The following is an 18289-nucleotide window of genomic DNA, read 5'->3' as shown; positions in this document are numbered from 1 at the left end:
GTCCCTTTTTATATTTTGTGGGTGTTCTATAGGAGTGCTGGTTTTCTCACACAACCCAAAAGTTAGCTGACTTCCACTGGAAATTGGCCATTTAATATTTTTTTTAATTTTTCATAGACAAAGGGTAAAAACTGTCCAGGACAACAACTTTTTCACATACATTTCAAATATGTTTTGCTAGAAAGAATCAGCACCCGCCTCTTTACTTAGAATGAGAAGGAGAAGACAGGCAGAAAGACCCAACCTTATTGCTGTACACAATGTCATGAATGTGGCTTCACTAATTAGGGGAATCATTTTTGGTTGTACAGCAGGCCCAGGTTTCCCAGTTGGGGTGATTTTTATTGATCACCAAAAGAGATAAATATAACATTCTAGATATATGTCTTTAGGGGCATTGTGAGTTCTAACATTATGTTAGGTGTTTTTTTGAATACCAAAACCCTTTTTTATTATTGTAGAATGTAGAATAATGTTTTTTCTCAAGTGGAATGCTGTTATTTCCACTGGCAGTGACATATCGGTATATTGTTGTTAAAGTGATGGAAGGTTGTGGAGCTAATTTTATTATATTCTGCCCGATTTGTGAACTAACAAAGGGTTTTGCGTTTTTCTATTTTTGACTCTATCTAATTATTCAGTGTTGGTCTTTTATACAACTGAGGCTCAATAATATGGTTCTTTGACAGTAACGTTTCTTGGTCCTCTCTTGTTTTGTATATGTTGTTAGGATCCACACTCTACCACACCTACTGCAAAATGTTCTACTCATCACTGCAAACTGCTGAACATTATGTTGGGACTATAAAAATCAATTGGGGACTTTAACTTGAAACTTTAACTTGAAAGTTATAGAGGGCCCCCAGCACATTTTTGCAACTTAATGCCCAAACATGTTGCTGCATTACCACAATGCACACTGAACAATTTGGAGTACAATAACCCCCAGGTTTGATGTCAGTCAGTGCAAAAATAACCCACAGCATTAGTGTCAGTAAGTGCAATAATAACCCTCAACATTGGTGTCAGTAAATGCAATAGTTCCCCAGACCTTGGTGTCAGTTTGTGCAAAAATAACCCCAAGCATTGGTGTGCGCGGAATCAATAAAAAAGAATAAAAAAATATTGGTGTCAGTGGATGCAATATTAACCCTATGAATTGGTGTCACTGAACACAATAATAATTCCCAACATTGGTGTCAGTGGACACAATAATAGCCCCCAGCGTTGGTGTCAGTAGTATTAACCCGCCTACACTTGGTCAGTGGCAGTGAAATGTAACCAATCCCCTACATTGGTGGAGAGTGACAACTAAATGTAACCTGTTCCAACTGCATTGGTGGTCAGTGGCAGTGAAGGTTACCCACCCCATCCTAACCCTCCATCACTTTGTGGTCATCATGACAGTGAAAGTTAACTCTCTGTATTGGTGGTCATGGTAGTGAAAATGTCATGCCATTCTGGTGTGCTGGTGGTCATTGCATGGTGCATGGTGGACAGTGAATGTTAACCTCCCTAGCAATGAAACACCATTGGCAATGAGATTTAATCCATCCTGTATTGTTGGTCATGGCAGTGAAAGTGTTAACCCTCAATCCCCCAATATTGGTAGTCATGCAGTCAAAGTGTTAACCCACCCATTCTACTTGTAATGGAGGTCAAGGTAGTGAAAGTGTTAACAATCTCCCCAATTGGTGATCGCTATCTGAACTATCAGATGCTCCTGCGCTCCTCCCAATCTTTCTCCCCAAGTTGGAACTTTACTTGTACTGATCAGGAGATAACTCCACTCACAGTACAATCTTTCTTTCAGTGTTGGGCGCACACCCTGCTGCCACTCCATCTTCTGTATTGCTAGTGTGATGCTCGTAGAGGCCTGGTGATTCGCACAGAGCTTGAGGCAATGTGCTGGGCACCAGGGATATAAATGAACAACTTAACATAACAAATGAGGTGCTAGAGGGGTTTGACTATATGTAATCACAGTCACCTTTAAATTATGCATTGTATTAAGACAACATGTTTCTGAGTTCAGGTCATTGAGCCTCTTAAATGAGCTGGCAGTGCACCTTAAGGAAAAAATTGGACATGCACTTTTTTTTTTTTCAAAATTTTTTAGACATGCACTTTTTTTACCACAGTGAACCACAATACATGCCAGCTGTGTTGCGGTGTGCTGCAGAACAGTAGCTGCTGCTGTACTATGTGTTGGGGTGGCATTCATTATGGATGACACTGCACGCACTGCAGTATGCAAATTGATGTCCACTGCGGAAACAAACATTTTACTGTGTAATACCATAATGCAAAATTTGAATGGGCAATTAAGGCAAAATCAGGGGTTGAACAATTATTTCTGACAAATTATCACAATAAAAATTGACTGTGGATAATATGAAAAAATAGGGTATGCTAATGTCTATGGAGCAAACATGACAGTGATTTTTTTTTTCATCCAGAGAATAAAATGAACAGAAAGCAGTCATCTTGTGTTATAATCAGCATTTTATAAAAACATTACATAATGCAAATCATTCTGTTTTTTTCCCAAATAAAGGGCAATAATTAGACCTGGCTTAGTGTTCAGTTCTTTGCCTGCTCCAAATGAAGAGAACATGCTTGCTTTTCTTTCCATGAGACATTGATGTGGCTTCAATTTACAATCTAATCATCTGTGGTTTGTTTATCCTAGTTGGATACACAATGAATGACCTTATATTTGAATGGATGAGCAATAGCCCAGTGCAAGTCGCTGATGGTTTAACGTTGCCGCAGTTTATACTAAAAGAGGAGAATGAGCTTGGCTATTGCACAAAACATTACAACACAGGTAAACAACTTTCCTTGTGAGTTCATTATCTTTTGTGCATGTATATTTACTATTGATTATCATATTCACAACCATAGCACATGCACTGTATATCACATAGAAGAAAACTAAATGAAGGGTGATAAAGGATAGCAAGTGAAGACCAGCAAACATTGACAAATATGCTCCACCAGATAAAATGAGTAGAGGCAAAGACTAGACTAGAAAGATATTTGTAATCTGCCCATTTTTTTAATGATCTAGTAAAGGTTGGATCCTTTAATAGTTCACACGCGGAGAGCCTGTTATCAGTAGTGCAAACAGGACCCAAAAGGAGTCTATTACAAGTAGATGGTGCAAGGGGATTTGAAGCTAATTTCTTTGCTGTCTGTGATGTCATAGTGACATCCTTATCACATATTACCCTAATAAAAATTATACTTTTTTTTGGGCTACAACATCACATGGAGTATGGCAAATTCTATACCCCAACTCCCTGCACCCTCTTAAAAAAAAAAGCATAGTCCTTGTTACATTCTACTTACACTGCAGCAATGCTGTATCCTGGCCTAGGCCAACAAGGCCCAGCCCAAGATCAGCACTTTGCAGGGGGGCAGCACAGAAAGAGTCTCCATAGGCTTGCGCTAGACTGTTAGTGTAGTGGCAGTCTTATGGGGTGGACTGGACTGATTAGTCTAGCGCCCTCATAAAGCTGCTTCCAGTATGCGGGCGGCCGGCATTCCGCAACTGTGGGGAGGGGGGGGGGGGGGGGGGGAGCTGCTATCATCCTGGACCACAAACCTTCCTCACTGTGCTATATGTTTTCTGATGCACTATTGGCATGGTTATATCTTCTTAGTCCTCTCCATAAATTTATCAGAAATTTGTGCTTAAAGTAGAACTATAGGCAACACTTTTTTTTCTGTTTTGGATAGAGTAAGGGAGGGTTATAGCCCCTTTTAGTTTATTTTTTACCATCCCTGTCCCATTGCAGAGATTTCCCTTCACTCCCTACCCCATAGCTAAACAGGAAGTGAGAGGAAATCTATGCAAATTAAGAGAATTCATTGCCCCCCTAGGCCCACAGAACTAGTCCCCTTTTGAAAATTTCAGGGCGGGTCTTAAACAGAAAGGGGTGTGGCCTTGACAGAAAGGGGTGGGTCATATTTAAATTAGGGGTGCACAAGTTTAGTCAGGCCTAAGGCAGCACAAAACCTAAATACACTACTGCACTGCTGACAGAAAGTCTCTGGTGGGGGAACCACTGAAAATTAGGCTTCCTATGTTTAGACCGCTTCCTACTCTATAATTCAGAATTGAAATACTACAGATTGCCCCTTTATGAGTTCACAAGGCAGATCTGTTCAGGGTAGCATGAACTGGTAACCCACTGTGAACATACAATCACTGGATGGGGTTTAATTAGTGGTAGAGAAACCAGTTCATTGATCTCTAATAAGAACTTCATATTTTAAGTTTACATTTTACCATTTATCTGAAGGTAATATTTGATGTGACTTGATATTGTTTCTTCTTCATACTTCTATAGTTTCATTAAGGTATTTGATATGCTGATTTGTAGATTAGCCCTGTTTCGGCTAGCTGTATGTCTAGAAAGTATATTCAGGATCCTTACTAGGGTAAGGCCTCGTACACACGACCGAGAAACTCGACAGAATCCATCAAGAAACTTGGTGGGAGAGCTTTTTTGCAGAGGAAAACGGCCGTGTGTACGTTTTTCATCGAGGAAACTGACGAGGAACTCGACAAGAAAAAAAAGAGAACAAGTTTCCTCAACGGGAGTCTCAATTTCCTCGTCGTGTTCCTCGTCGGGCTGGTTTTTGACGAGAAACTCGAGAAAATGGAGCGTGTGTATGCTAAGAAACCCACGCATGCTCAGAATAAAGTGTGAGACGGAGTAAAAGTAGCATTTGTAATGGAGATAACACATTTTTCACGCTGTAACAGACTGAAAAGTGCAAATCGTCTCTTAACAAACTTTTACTTAACACGCAGTAACATTAGATTAGCAAAAGCAGCCACCAGGGTTGTGCCAGTGGACTCGAACTTCCCCTGTGTTGTAAGTCACCGCGTTTGTCTTGATCGTGTGTACGCAAAGCAAGGTTGTCGAGTTCCTAGCCTAACAAGGAACTCATCGAGGAAAACGATGTGTCTTTTCCGACGAGTTTCTCGGTCGTGTGTACGAGGCCATAGGACAATGTTATTCCTAAACCTCCTAAACCATATGACTGTTGTCAGAGCCAACCGGAACATACAACGATCATATGCGTATTGAGACCTCAGAAAACCCACCCACTGTATGGCATGGAACTTGAAACAATCAGAATAGCACCACCAAATGCATTTTAAATGTGCATCATATATAAATGTGATTAAAAACGTGGTGGCTGACTGGCAAGCATAGACAAGAAAATACTTAATCCTTTTACCTTTTAACCCTACTGCAGAGCTTTTGCAGAGGCTTTGTAAACATAAACATATCAGAAGAGACTGTGAGAAATACATACAGCCTTGAGAAAACAGGGAAATGGGGGACATTGTTGAAAACGTTGAATTTCTTAAGGATGTGAAAAAGGTTCAGGAGGTAAGTATTTTCATGATATTGTGGTGCATATGACCACCTCCCAGGATGCAGTGCTTGAGGCCTCAAAGTTTAGTCACCATGCCCCAACACCAAGCAAGATGACATCACCAACCCTTGTATTTTCCTACAATATCTGACATGAAGCTTACATGGAATTTGACTCCTGGAGGAACGAAGTGGTGGGGCAGCTTAGAGAAGGTATTAGTGGGTTGAATGGTCAGCTGTAAAGGGAATATATCACTTTGCTTTTAAAGGGGAAAATAAGAGTTTGTTCAACATTATTTTAATAGCAGATAATGTATCCTCTACAAACTTGGTGCCTAACCTGTGGTTCAAAGTCCACATGTGTCCCTTTGGTGTTTGAAGTGTGCCCCTTGGACTGTCAGTAGTGGAAGCATTGGTTTGTAATTGAACCATTAATAGTAGTGTTCTCAAGGGGTTTTGTGTCCCTAGTCTGTCCTTCTCCTACAGCATGACTTCAGTCTCCACACACTCCTGCACTACAATCATTTACCATTTCCTCTATCAAGACTATGAGGCCCCGTACACACGACAGAGGAACTCGACGTGCTTGGCACGTCGAGTTCCTCGTCGAGTTTTGGGATGAAGCCGCAGAGGAGCTCGGCGGGCCGGCTTCTCCCATAGAAGAACGAGGACAACGAGAAAATAGAGAACATGTTCTCTATTTTCTCGTCGAGTTCCTCGGCGGCTCCATCGAGCCAAAACTGTACAGACGACAGAGATTCTCGGCAGAATCCGGGTTTTGACCGAGTTTCTCGGTGAATTCTGCCGAGAATCTCTGTCGTGTGTACGAGGCCTCACAGTTTTCTGTAGCATTACATACAATAAATATTATATGCAACCCTTTGAGACATCAGGTGCTGTTTTTGAGCTCCCCTTTACCTTGTCAGTTACCAACCGCTGCCCTGCAATAGTGATGAGCCAAACTGTCCTGGGTTACATTTGGCTGGAGTTCAGTGAACTTTAAAGAAGTTGGGATGCTGAGCCTAAACCCCATTGAAATAAATAGGAGCCAAAAATGTCAAACTAAAAATGCCAATTGCCTGTCCTAATAGGAAAGGGGTGTCAAAAATAGCATAGGGGGAGGTGGGCTTGGCCCTGTGGAACATGTACCAATGCAAAAAATGTTTTAAAAAAATCCTCTCGGCCAGCACTAGTGATTTTTTAAATGGTTCAAATGGAACAATATGCTAAATGTCATACCATACCAGACCCTTGATCCAAGAATGCAGCCTGGCTTGCCAGGAAGGGGGGGGGGGGTGAGTGTCAACCATACTAGGCCAACCCTCCTGAACCATACCAGGCCACATGCCCTCAACATGAAGGGGGGTGATTTGCCAGTTGGGAGGAAAATCCTGGCCAAGTAATTGAGTTGAGCTGGTGGTGTCATTGGGTGTTAGAGACTTGGCAGTGCCTGCATCTGCCTGCATCCTTAAAAACCATTGACAATGGTAGGTAGTTATGTATAATAGCGGTAGTAATTCAGCTAAACCAGATTTTGCCCGAACAGCCAAACTTCATTTTGGACTAAACCTTGAGCTTATCCCTACCCAACAACCATGCAGACCAATAATCAAACATTCTTATAACCCCTTATCAAGAGAAAAGCAACTATGATTAAATAAATATAATATTATATCCATATATACAACCAGTACTAAAAAATAAATATGTGCTAAACATAATGTACAACATTGCAAAATCCATAGTCTTTCTATGTACCTGTTTTATTCACCAATCATCATACAAAAAATGTCCTCATAAATGGATCCATTATGGTTTACCAAGTAAATTATGCCCAGCACCGCTGTGATGTTCTGAAGCCCACACCAAATGTGTTATTCACCACCACCCTCAGAAAGGCTAACTCACCAGATGAGATGGACCTCAAACTATAAAGGTCAGAAGCACATTTTTGCCATCATCACTAGACCTCACAGGAAAAAATAAAATAAGGTCAGCAGATGACATCACCACTTTGGTTCACGATACCTACCCTGAGTGTAAGGACAAGCTGGGGATTGATCGCTAATGGAGCTCAAGGCATCTGGCCTTTTATAATATATTGGCACCCTATGCGTCAGATGGATTTACTTTACTGTACTTACTATATTTGCATGTTGTTTATCACAACGCTCGGTGCACTTATATAAGCACAGCTATATTTTTTATTAAATTTTTTTAATAACACATAATTATACTATTGGGTGGTATTTTATGTGTATATCCTTTCCCCACTGAGAAAATCTGAAAAGACAGAGGTGGAGTGATGGAAAGAGCAATCCTATATGAAATAATTGTGTGTTCCTATCTGAATATTTTTCCTTTGAGGGATCTGTTGACATAGGAGCACATTTGATGTAGAGTTCAAAACATAGGCAGAGCTGCACATAATTTACCAGGTTAAAGGCGGTGGATCCATTTTCAAGGACATTCTTTGTGCGGTGAATGAAGTACAGTTACACAGCAAAATTGTGAACTCTGCAACACTGTGTATTATTTGTAGCATGGATTTTTGTTTAAGGGCCAGTTCACACCAGACGCAGTTCCGTACAGTTTTGTGTGCATTTTTTCTGCACTAAAAATTCATGCACAGTGTTTTCCATGTATTTCAGTGGCTCTAGTTGACTATAGTTCGCACCATGCAGTCAGTTTCCAGTGCAGAACTGAACTGCGTCTGGTGTGAACTGGCCCTTAGCGCTGATTGTGTATGTGAACATAATAGTAAGGCTGGATTCACACCTAGGCATTTTTTGTGCTTTTTGCATTTTGCACTACAGAACTTGTTCCATAGGAAACCATGTTAAATGGACTGTAGTTCAAATCTGTAAAATGTTAAAAAGGACTAAAAATGCATAGGTGAATCCAGCCTAAGTTCATTTGTATGCAGCTGTTTTACTGAAGTTCAGCTTTAAAAAATAAATGTTATTTTAAGAACTGTTAGAGCAGTAGTAGAACACTGCGTCATATCTTGTAGCATTCTATTCTTTTTACTGTGTTCAGCGAAGGTCATAATAATGTTCCCATGTGTACTGTAAAATCAGATAGGGGACTCTCCGTGCATACATATACTATGTGATCTATCTGCACTACACTGGTGCTTATATTGCATGTCCTTTTCAAATGCTTCCATAATAAATCAAAAGGACCACTATCATGCAACAGTAAAACATCCCCCAGAGACTCCTCAAAGTTTTATTCTGACTGATGGGAGTTCATTAGATTCCTTTTGTTGAGAGAATCCAATGAATGCATAGACAGGCTTCTGATTCTTTCCAAATGAATACGTTTTAACCGCAGCCATAATTTCCCAGATAGGCACGAGCGTATTCAAGTTGCATCAGTTGTGTCATTGTGCTCAATCTTATAATGAAACGTGGCAGAATCAGCCATATGTGTCATACTTGCATCTGTCACTGTTAGGAAAAAAAAATATCCTGTAGATCTCAAGTACAAGAGGGTCACATTTAGTTGAAAAAGTACAACCACAATTTAAAAAGGAGAAGAAAAAAAATTACATGTACGGATAAGAAAGGTTTGCAGAGAGAAGATGAAGAATTGCGGTGTCACTATTAATCATTTTCCACTAGAGTCCTGGAAGCGTGTAAATTGTTTAGACTTAATGCATGTCTATGATTTCTTGCAAAGCTTGGAAGATAAAAATATGTCACACAGAGGCAGAGTAATGTTACTGGAAATGCGACTGTAGTTATCGCCAGGACATAGTTACTGCTGGTTCTGCATGCATAGTATTTTTACAAAGAATAAAAAATCTACAAAGGCAAATTCTCAAAGGGGCAATTTAATTGTAATCGGGTTCGCTTGCTAATAGGATGTATGACCTACTTCTAGTAAATTTGTATATGTATCATACAGAACTGCTGACTCACGACAAACCAAATGATTTATGTTTAATATGGGGCTGAATTTTTAAAAAGAAAAAATCAAGTAAAAAAAAATAAAAAAAAATAGAATTCCAAGTTTGGCATGCTATCTTTATCCATTATAGTGTATGTAATTTGTCTTTAGATAAAGTAGGGAGGGATTAGAAACCCTTTCAGATTTGTATTGCTGTCTGCATATCCCAACTGGGTAGAGTTACCCATCTGTTTGTCCTGAAAACCATTGTTATCAAGAGAGAAACTGAGGACAAATCCCAAATGTTATGCCGCGTACACACGATCATTTTTCGGCATGAAAAACGTAATTTATAATGATCGTGTGTGGGCTTCACATCGTTTTTCGGCTTCTAAAAAACTACAAAAAAAAATTTGAACATGCTTAATTTTTTAAAGGTCGTTTTAAAAAAATTTGTTTTTCGGGTTGTAAAAAATTATCGTGTGTGGGCAAAAACCCGCGCATGCCCAGAAACAAATTATGAGACAGGAGCGCTCGTTCAGGTAAAACTACCATTCATAATGGAGTTAGCACATTCATCACGCTGTAACAGACAAAAAAGCGCGAATCGTCTTTTACTAACAAGGAGTCAGCTAAAAGCAGCCCAAAGGCGAATAGAACTTCCCCTTTAGAGTGCCGTCGTATGTGTTGTACGTCACCGCGCTTTGTTCATAATTTTTCTAAAATGATGGTGTGTGGGCAACATCGTTTTTAATGATGAAGTTGGAAAAACATTGTTTTTTGGACATGCTGAAAAACTACGTTTTTTTTCATGCCGAAAAACGATCGTGTGTATGCAGCATTGTTGTCATTAGAAAAAGAGGTGAGAGGAAATCTTCCAGTGGAGATCTCTGTTCTAATGACAACCATCTAAGGAGAATTCCCCTCATTTTGTAGAGATTTCCTCTTACTTCCTGTTGCATCTCTGGTACAGGAAATGAAGGTAAATCTTCTCAACAGGACAAAAGCTGCAAAAATAAATAAATGTTTGTTGTTGAAATAATATGTGAACTGTTTATTTCCCTGTCAAAAGATATGTAAATTGTTTAGGTGCTCTCTTCACTTACCCCCATCAAACTGCCCAGCCAGAAAGAGGTTTTCCTGTACTGGCTGCCTGCTTTTTGCAATATCATCACACTGCTAATTCAAACAGTGACAACCTGGTCATGCGGTGTAATGTGAAGAAATAATTCCGGACGGCTGCACTTTCAAAAATCCTTTTATTGAAGCCTCATATGACAAGTGGTTGACATATGGAGCAGGGGACAAAGAGGTAGACGCATTGGTCAAGCAGTGTGTTTGAATCTCCATCTAGTTCGATGGCACAACTATCAGCCCATCCCCACATGCCAAGGATTATCCTTTAGGCCACCATCCAATCACTGTCCAAGTCTTGCCGCCTCAACCTCTGCAACATCTCCAAAATACACCCCTTTCTAACAAATGACACCACAAAACTCCCAACCCACCCCTGGTCATCTCTTGTCTCGACTACTGCAACTCTCTTCTCATTGGCTTACCTTTACATAGTCTATCCCGCCTTCAGTCTATCATGAATGCTACTGTCAGGCTCATTCACCTTACCAACCGCTCAGTGTATGCTACTCCTCCCTGTCGATCCCTCCATTGGCTTCCGCTCACCCAACAAATTAAATTCAAAATAGACATGACATGAAACAAAATTGTGAATGAAAGTAAATGCCGATTTTTTCCCTGAAGCTACATTTTGGGGTAGGCTAGATTTAAATATCTACAGTAATATTACTGTTATAAGATTTTTCTTTATGCCATCTTTTTATTGGAGGCTTGCTAGTAAATGATTATTATTTTTTTAAAGGGCATGGCACCCTGGTGATCTTTGATCTCTTTCATGTTGTCCAGGTAGATCTTCAACTCCCAAACGTTGCCTAACCCTGCTCTAGACCTGCTGAAGACTGATGTAATGGGGCAGTCTTTTTCTTGGCATGGTGGTGCATCACCCCAAGGCTCACTAAAGGCTGCTTCTCAGGAGGTTGATTTTTCTCAACCCGGAGGTTCAAGAAAAATAAAAAAAACTTGCATTTTTAAAATTGCCTTTACACACATCCCTTGAGTATATACTTGCATTTACCACATTTATATGCCTTTTTTGTGGTTTACATGAATCATGTGCATTTTCTATTTAGGACCAGATATTCACAAGTAAACACATTGTACATAAAAAATATCTAATCATTAATCATGTGCAGTCAGGGGCAGACATACCATGTAGAGGCCCTCTGGGATCAAGTGGGAGCTGGGATTCATATGTGAGAACCCTAACAAAGCAAATCTAAAAGACTTTAAAGGTACCATTCATAACAAACTTATACCATTTCAAATATTTTTACTCATATCATTAAAATTCTTAAGCTTAGTACACATGACCGGATTTCCCGGCAGGAAAACTGGCAAGAGAGTTTTTTGCCGGGTATCCCGGCCGTGTGTATTCTCCCTAGCAGTTTTCCCGACGGGTTGAAAGAAAATAAAACTCACTGGGGTTAATTTACTTAAACCAGTTCACTCAGTATCTGATGCAGCTGTGCATGGTAGCCAATCAGTTTCTAACTTCAGTTTGTTCAATTAAGCTTTGACAATAAAACCTGAAGGCTGATTGATTTCTATGCAGAGCTGAACCAGATTTTGCACTCTCCATTTTTAGTAAATAACCCCCACAGTGTATACCAGGCTTAAGGGGTAGAAATATTAAAGGCAATTAGACTGTGCACTCTGCAATCACTGTAGCTCCAGAGATTGGTAAATGAGGTAAAGCTTCACTTTACAAATAATACCCGATCACATGCAATTAAAAAAAAAACAGCATTTGCACATGATTGGATGATGGAAGCCAGCAGAGCTTCCCCTTATATACTAAGCTCTGAGGCAACTGCACTTACAGTAGTAAATCAAGCCCTGCATGTCATCCAGTTATTTTTTCTTATATAACCTCATATACAAGTATAACCTCATATATTCATCTGGGGGGGGGGTTTGGGGGAGAGAGAGGTAAAATAGGTTGGGCTCTAGTTTTATTGCCCCCTTAGCCTAACAGAGCAGATGGGGGGGGGCATACATATGTTTGCTTCACAGCCTCTGGAAAAAATATTCCCCCATCAAATTTGGCAGGTATTACCATTGCCAAACCCAATCAAGTAAGTGTGGGGCCATGCTGCAGCCACCATTCAAACGTGTGCACTGCATATGGGCGGGCTTTTAAAAGTAAAAACAGGTGGTAAGGAGGCCTGTTAGCTGCCCTGTAAAAAAAGTAATACACCAAGGATTGCTTTTCAGAAGGGTGACAAGGGCTACCACCAGGGCTGTCTTAATTAGAGGGCACACTGCCCAGGGGCCCCTGCACTTTCCCCAAAGCAGCTGGTCCTTGAGCCCACGCTGCCCCGAAATTGGGGGCCCCATGATGGCACTGAGAGTGATAGATACACAAGGGAGGCAGTCTGCCTCCTACCTACTTGATGTCTGTTTACCTTCACTGTCATCATTTTAGGGGCCCCAGAGCATTACTTTGCCCAGGGGCCCATGATGCTATTAAGACGGCCCTGGCTACCACCAGTATAAGGGCTTGTTTATACCGGTGGGAGATCTTGCTGCCCTTCTGAAAAACGATTTGCAATGTATTTCTTTTAAGAGGGTGGTAAACGGGTGGCTGGGAGGCGATATATCACCTTCTTACAGCCTGTTTTAACCCTGAAAAGCCGCACCACTGCATAGCCCCATTTACTTGATTGGGTCACGTTCCCTGGTATTGCCTGCAGAACAGAGGGGTATAATATGTGTGGCATCTGTGAAGCAAAGTATCACACCCACAGAATGTGTGCATCCCCCTCCAGGCACTGTTTTATGTTAGGGGAGGTGGTTGGGGAAGTAAAACTGGGGCTCGACTGCCTATTTTTAACACCCCTCTGGTGAACGACCCCAAATTAGTGCCTAGGGTTTAGGATCTACTTTAATAACCACATTGCCCTCCATCCAAACTGATAAAGTTAACCTCTGTTTCAGGAAAATTTACATGTATCGAAGTTAAGTTTCACCTGGAGCGCCAAATGGGATATTACTTGATACAGATGTACATCCCCAGCTTGCTTATTGTCATTTTGTCTTGGGTATCATTTTGGATCAACATGGATGCTGCCCCTGCTAGAGTGGCTTTAGGAATCACAACTGTCCTAACAATGACGACACAAAGCTCTGGATCGAGAGCGTCCCTTCCAAAGGTAAGGCTAGTGCTTTGTTTTCTATACAATTAATACACAAGATCATTATTAAAGGTGTTCCTTATTAAGGACTGCTGCCAAAAATTGAGCCATCTTTCCACTGTTTTGTATAGTCATGTTTGTGTTTGCAAAAGTTTGAGCTATCAGTGAATTTTTGGACAGATGTCTATACAAAAAAATATTTTGTGTTGGCAACCCTATCTGTGCCTCAGTGATATCTGTTTTCAGTCTGAATTTTAAAGCCTAGTTCACACCTATGCAAGGTTGCAGTTTGCATATTCCGGGTGCATTTTGCATTTTTCAATACACTTTTTTGATCCTTTGAAGTCTATGGAACCAAAAACCAGAAAAAAAGGGCCAGATTCAGAAAGAATTACGTTGCGCAGCGGCGGCGTAACGTATCCCATTTACGTTACACCGCCGCAGGTTTACAGCGTAAATGCCTGATTCACAAAGCACTTACCTGTAAACTTGCGGCGGTGTAACGTAAATCCGCTCGGCGCAAGCCCGCCTAATTCAAATGGGGCGGGCACCATTTAAATTAGGTGCGTTCCCGCGCCGAGCGTACTGCGCAAGCTCCGTCTGTCAAATTACCCGACGTGCATTGCGCTAAATGACGTCGCAAGGACGTCATTGGTTTGACGTTAAAGTAAATGGCGTCCAGCGCCATTCACGGACGACTTACGCAAACGACGTGAAATTTTGACGCGGGAACGACGGCCATACTTAACATTGCTTAGACCACCTAGGAGGCAGCCTTAACTTTACGACGCGTATCGCTCCAGAAACAACGTAAATTTAGATCGACGGGCATCGCGGACGTTCGTGAATCGCCGTAACTAGTCATTTGCATATTCTACGCCGACCGCAATGGCCTCGCCACCTAGCGGCCGGCCTAGAATTGCAGCCTAAGATCCGACGGTGTAACACAAGTTACACCTATCGGATCCTAGGGTTATCTATGCGTAACTGATTCTATGAATCAGTCGCATAGATACGACAATCGTATCTCAGAGATACGACGGCGTATCAGGAGATACGCTGTCGTATCTCTTCTCTGAATCTGGCCCAAAGTCTCTGGCCCCACAAAAAATGCATAGGTGTGAACCAGGCCTTAAAGTAAAAATATGTTTTCTTTACAAAACAATGTGAACCAATTAGATTGAAGCTTTCATCATTTTACAAAAAGACAGGCATTTGAAGACTGGTTTCCTCTGATTTTTTTTTGTACTTTGATCAGTGCTTTTTGCCTTATTAAATGCATAGTATAAAGATGAAAAGTGTAATCATTAGTAATTTACAAGAGTAGCATAAAATATGCAGGTGACATTTTTATGTTCTATGTAACTATATAATATAATTGGAACACTAATGCAATCTAAGTGTTCTTTTTAAAGGTATTAATACTTTTTGCAACTAAGGAATATTCATATTTAGTAATATTTTACGATGGTTTTATTTCTGGCTACATATAGTTTTATCAGATTGTTCTTTTTTGGCACTGGAATGTGGGCACTAGTAACTTGAAAGCATTTTAGCCCCACTTGCACTGTAAGGTTCCTTTGTTAACTCCACTGCTGTTTATGTATGTAGTAAGTCACAGGCTGCCCAGGTTGGAAAGTGGTTAACTGTAAACCACCACTTTCCTGGCTTTTCTGGGCTCTGCCCATTACCCTGTGCTGCTGATAAAATGGGGGAGGCCTCTGCTCAGTAGTTCTCTCTTCCACATGGGAATACAAAGGAAGGACTGCTGCACCATGTAGTTCTCCTGGAGAACAAGGCCCCTTCTGGGACACCCTGCTGTGATTCTCCCTGGAACCATTGCTTTTCCAGAGATGGACTTGAGCTAAATAGATATTTCTCTTGGGCAAGGTATGAGCTACACAGCCTGCATTATGTGTTAGTTAGGGATGAACTATGTTATATGTGTACTGCATTATGAACTCTCCTGCTGCACGTCTTTAGTAAAGTTACTGTTAACCACTAAAAGCCTGGTCTGAAGTTACTCAAAGGGATGCATTAAGGTATATAGCATTTCTACAAGCCAGTAGTACCTGGTGCGGGTGACAGGTCCTCCGGTAGTCAGGGGGTCGGTGTTCTGACTCCCTCTCTAGCAGTCAGTTCCCCCAAAAGCAATCAGGTCCGAACCCACGGTACGGGACCCCATGGACCTTGTCACATGGTACAGGAGAGCTGAAAGAGTTAATCAAGTGCACTTATGAGGTTCACACTTCGTGCACGGCAGGACCCCATTATGTCACTGGGAGTGAGGTGGCAGTGGAAAGCTGAACTGGTGGCATGGGACATTGGATCAGTGGTGTCCCCCTTTAAATTATACATTTAGGAGATGTATGTTGTTACACTGCTGCACACAGTGAATGGGGGTTCAACCTTATTGTTGATTTGTACATCAATGCGGCCCCACCTGGTCCCGGAAATCAAACTTTTGCCACTTCTACCACCGAACAAGGTAAGTTCAATCCTTTATTGGTTAATTGGTTAATTTAGTGGGTGAGGTTAGGAGTTAGGATAGAGTAAAACCTAGAACACACTATGAGAAAATTAGATGAACGATCATCCATTTTTCCACAAAAAATGATGTACTATGATGTAACCTAGAATGATTTTAACTTATACAAAAATTCACGAAAGACAAAGGCAAACATAGGCAAAAATAGCTAGTTATTAATTTCTTCTGGGTGAGTCTTTGTTTCCGATCATGCGTGGTATTTTCTTTTTGATTAATTCCGTGCGATTACTATACACATTGAACGAAAATCAGACATTGGGGTAGATCCACAGAGCGAGTACGCCGGTGTATCTACTGATACGCCGGCGTACTTTCAAATTTCCCGCGTCGTATTGTTGTTTTGAATCCTCAAAACAAGATACGACGGCTTCTGGGTTAGATCCGACAGGTGTACGTCTTTGTACGCCTTCGGATCTAAGATGCAATTCTTCGGCGTCTGCTGAGTGGCATTCACGTCGTTTTCCGCGTCGGGTATGCAAATTAGCTATTTCCGACGATCCACGAACGTACGAGCGGCCGGCACATTTTTTTACGTCGTCTGTAGTCTACTTTTTCCGGCGTATAGTTAGAGCTGCTATTTCGTCGCGTATAGTTCGACTTGCCATGTTAAGTATGGCTGTCGTTCCCGCGTCGAAATTAGATTTTTTTCTTATTTTTGCGTAAGTCGTCCGTGAATCGGGATGGACGTAAGTCACGTCTAAGTTTAAAAAATGACATCCTTGCGACGTCATTTCGGCGGGAAATTTAGAAAGGGAGCATGCGCAGTTCATTCGGTGCGGGGACGCGCTTCAATTAAATGAATCACGCCCCCTAATCGCCGATTTGAATTCCGCCGCCAGAGATACACTACGCCGCCGTAACTTACGGCGTAAAATCTTTAAGGATTCGAAATTACGCCAGGTAAGGTACGGCGGCGTAGCGTATCTCTGATACGCTGCGCCAATCGATTTCTTTGTGGATCTGCCCCATTGTGTTCACCCATGATAAACATTTGTTTTTTTCATCAAGTCGGAATCAGCTGTCAAAAGCAATACACCAATAAACAGATAATCAACCAATCCTTCCTCTTATGGCATTATACATTGAATTTTCTATCGCGTGTACTGACCTTTGAGATCAAGCTTACTCAAAATATCTAAATGGTGCATATTTTTGGTCTGGCCATCTCGGTTTAATGACTCATTGTCACAAAGGGTGGATCAAAATTAAAAAAAACTTGTTGTTGCAGCCCTGTATGTTTTTCAATGGCAGAGCGGAAGCCCCTCATTTGAGCCTCGCACACACTAGAATTTTTTTTCCCTTCAATCCAGCAGGACTGAACAAAAAAAAACCTGTGCCATTTATGAGTGGCACTGGATAAACAGCCGTCTCTTGGCTAATCCACTGGGTGATTGCTGTGTACCCATTCATCTCTATGATGTAGCCAGTACATTAACCCCTTCATTTTCTCCTTCCTTAGTATATTTAGTACACTATTCTCAAGCTCCATTTTTAACCCCATCAATACTGGCATGTTTCTTCATTTCCAAAAATATGTCAAAAAATGAAATCCCCTTGGGGTGTCTACTTTGATTTTAAAAAAAGGATCATTTTGGGGGTTATCTAACTATTCTGCCATTTTTATTTTACCAGAAAGTAAGTCAAACTTGTTTTTTTTTTTGTCCTTTTTTCCTTTTTATAGTAAATAAATAAATAAAACCCACAAAAAGAAAGCTCTATCTGTCAAAAAAAAAAAAAAGACACAAAACTAATTTGGTTAAAGCATTGCATAACAAAGTAATTGTCAGTCAAACTATCACATCCTTGAAAACTGAAACATGGCCTGGTAATGAAGGGTATTACAGGCTGCTACCCAAGTGGTTATTCCCAGTCCCTACCACTATTACTTTTTGCTGGTCTGCATGTAATGGGGAAACATACTGTAAATAAATACGTGTGAAATTAACAAAAGAATATGTTTATTGAATTTCTATCATTGCATGAATTAATAGCATAGTCAAGCCTCATACACACGGGCCAGAATCTCGTCAGGAAAAAAACGTTGTTTTTCCTGACGAGATTCTTGACAAGAATCTCTTGCCGCCCGAGTGTACACACACTCCTTTCAAAAGAACCGCGGTTCCTTTGAAAGGCAAGAACGCGGTGACGTCATTGCGTACGACGAGCATGCGCTCGTCACA

The 18289-nt window shown here is 41.0% G+C and overlaps 1 protein-coding gene across 4 annotated transcripts in view; it reads left to right on the top strand.

Moving 5' to 3' along the window:
• Positions 1 to 18289, top strand: part of GLRA2 (glycine receptor alpha 2) — a 223820-nt gene that overhangs the window by 89125 nt on the left and 116406 nt on the right. For all 4 annotated transcript variants that reach the window (XM_040338681.1, XM_040338679.1, XM_040338678.1 and 1 more), the window contains 2 exons: positions 2693 to 2830; positions 13365 to 13579. In XM_040338681.1, coding sequence (XP_040194615.1) covers positions 2693 to 2830; positions 13365 to 13579 — 353 coding nt within the window. The remainder of the gene's footprint in view (positions 1 to 2692; positions 2831 to 13364; positions 13580 to 18289) is intronic.

This window comes from Rana temporaria, chromosome 2 (genome assembly GCF_905171775.1).
Source record: "Rana temporaria chromosome 2, aRanTem1.1, whole genome shotgun sequence".
NCBI lineage: Eukaryota > Metazoa > Chordata > Amphibia > Anura > Ranidae > Rana > Rana temporaria.
This window is presented reverse-complemented; position numbering and strand designations above follow the sequence as displayed.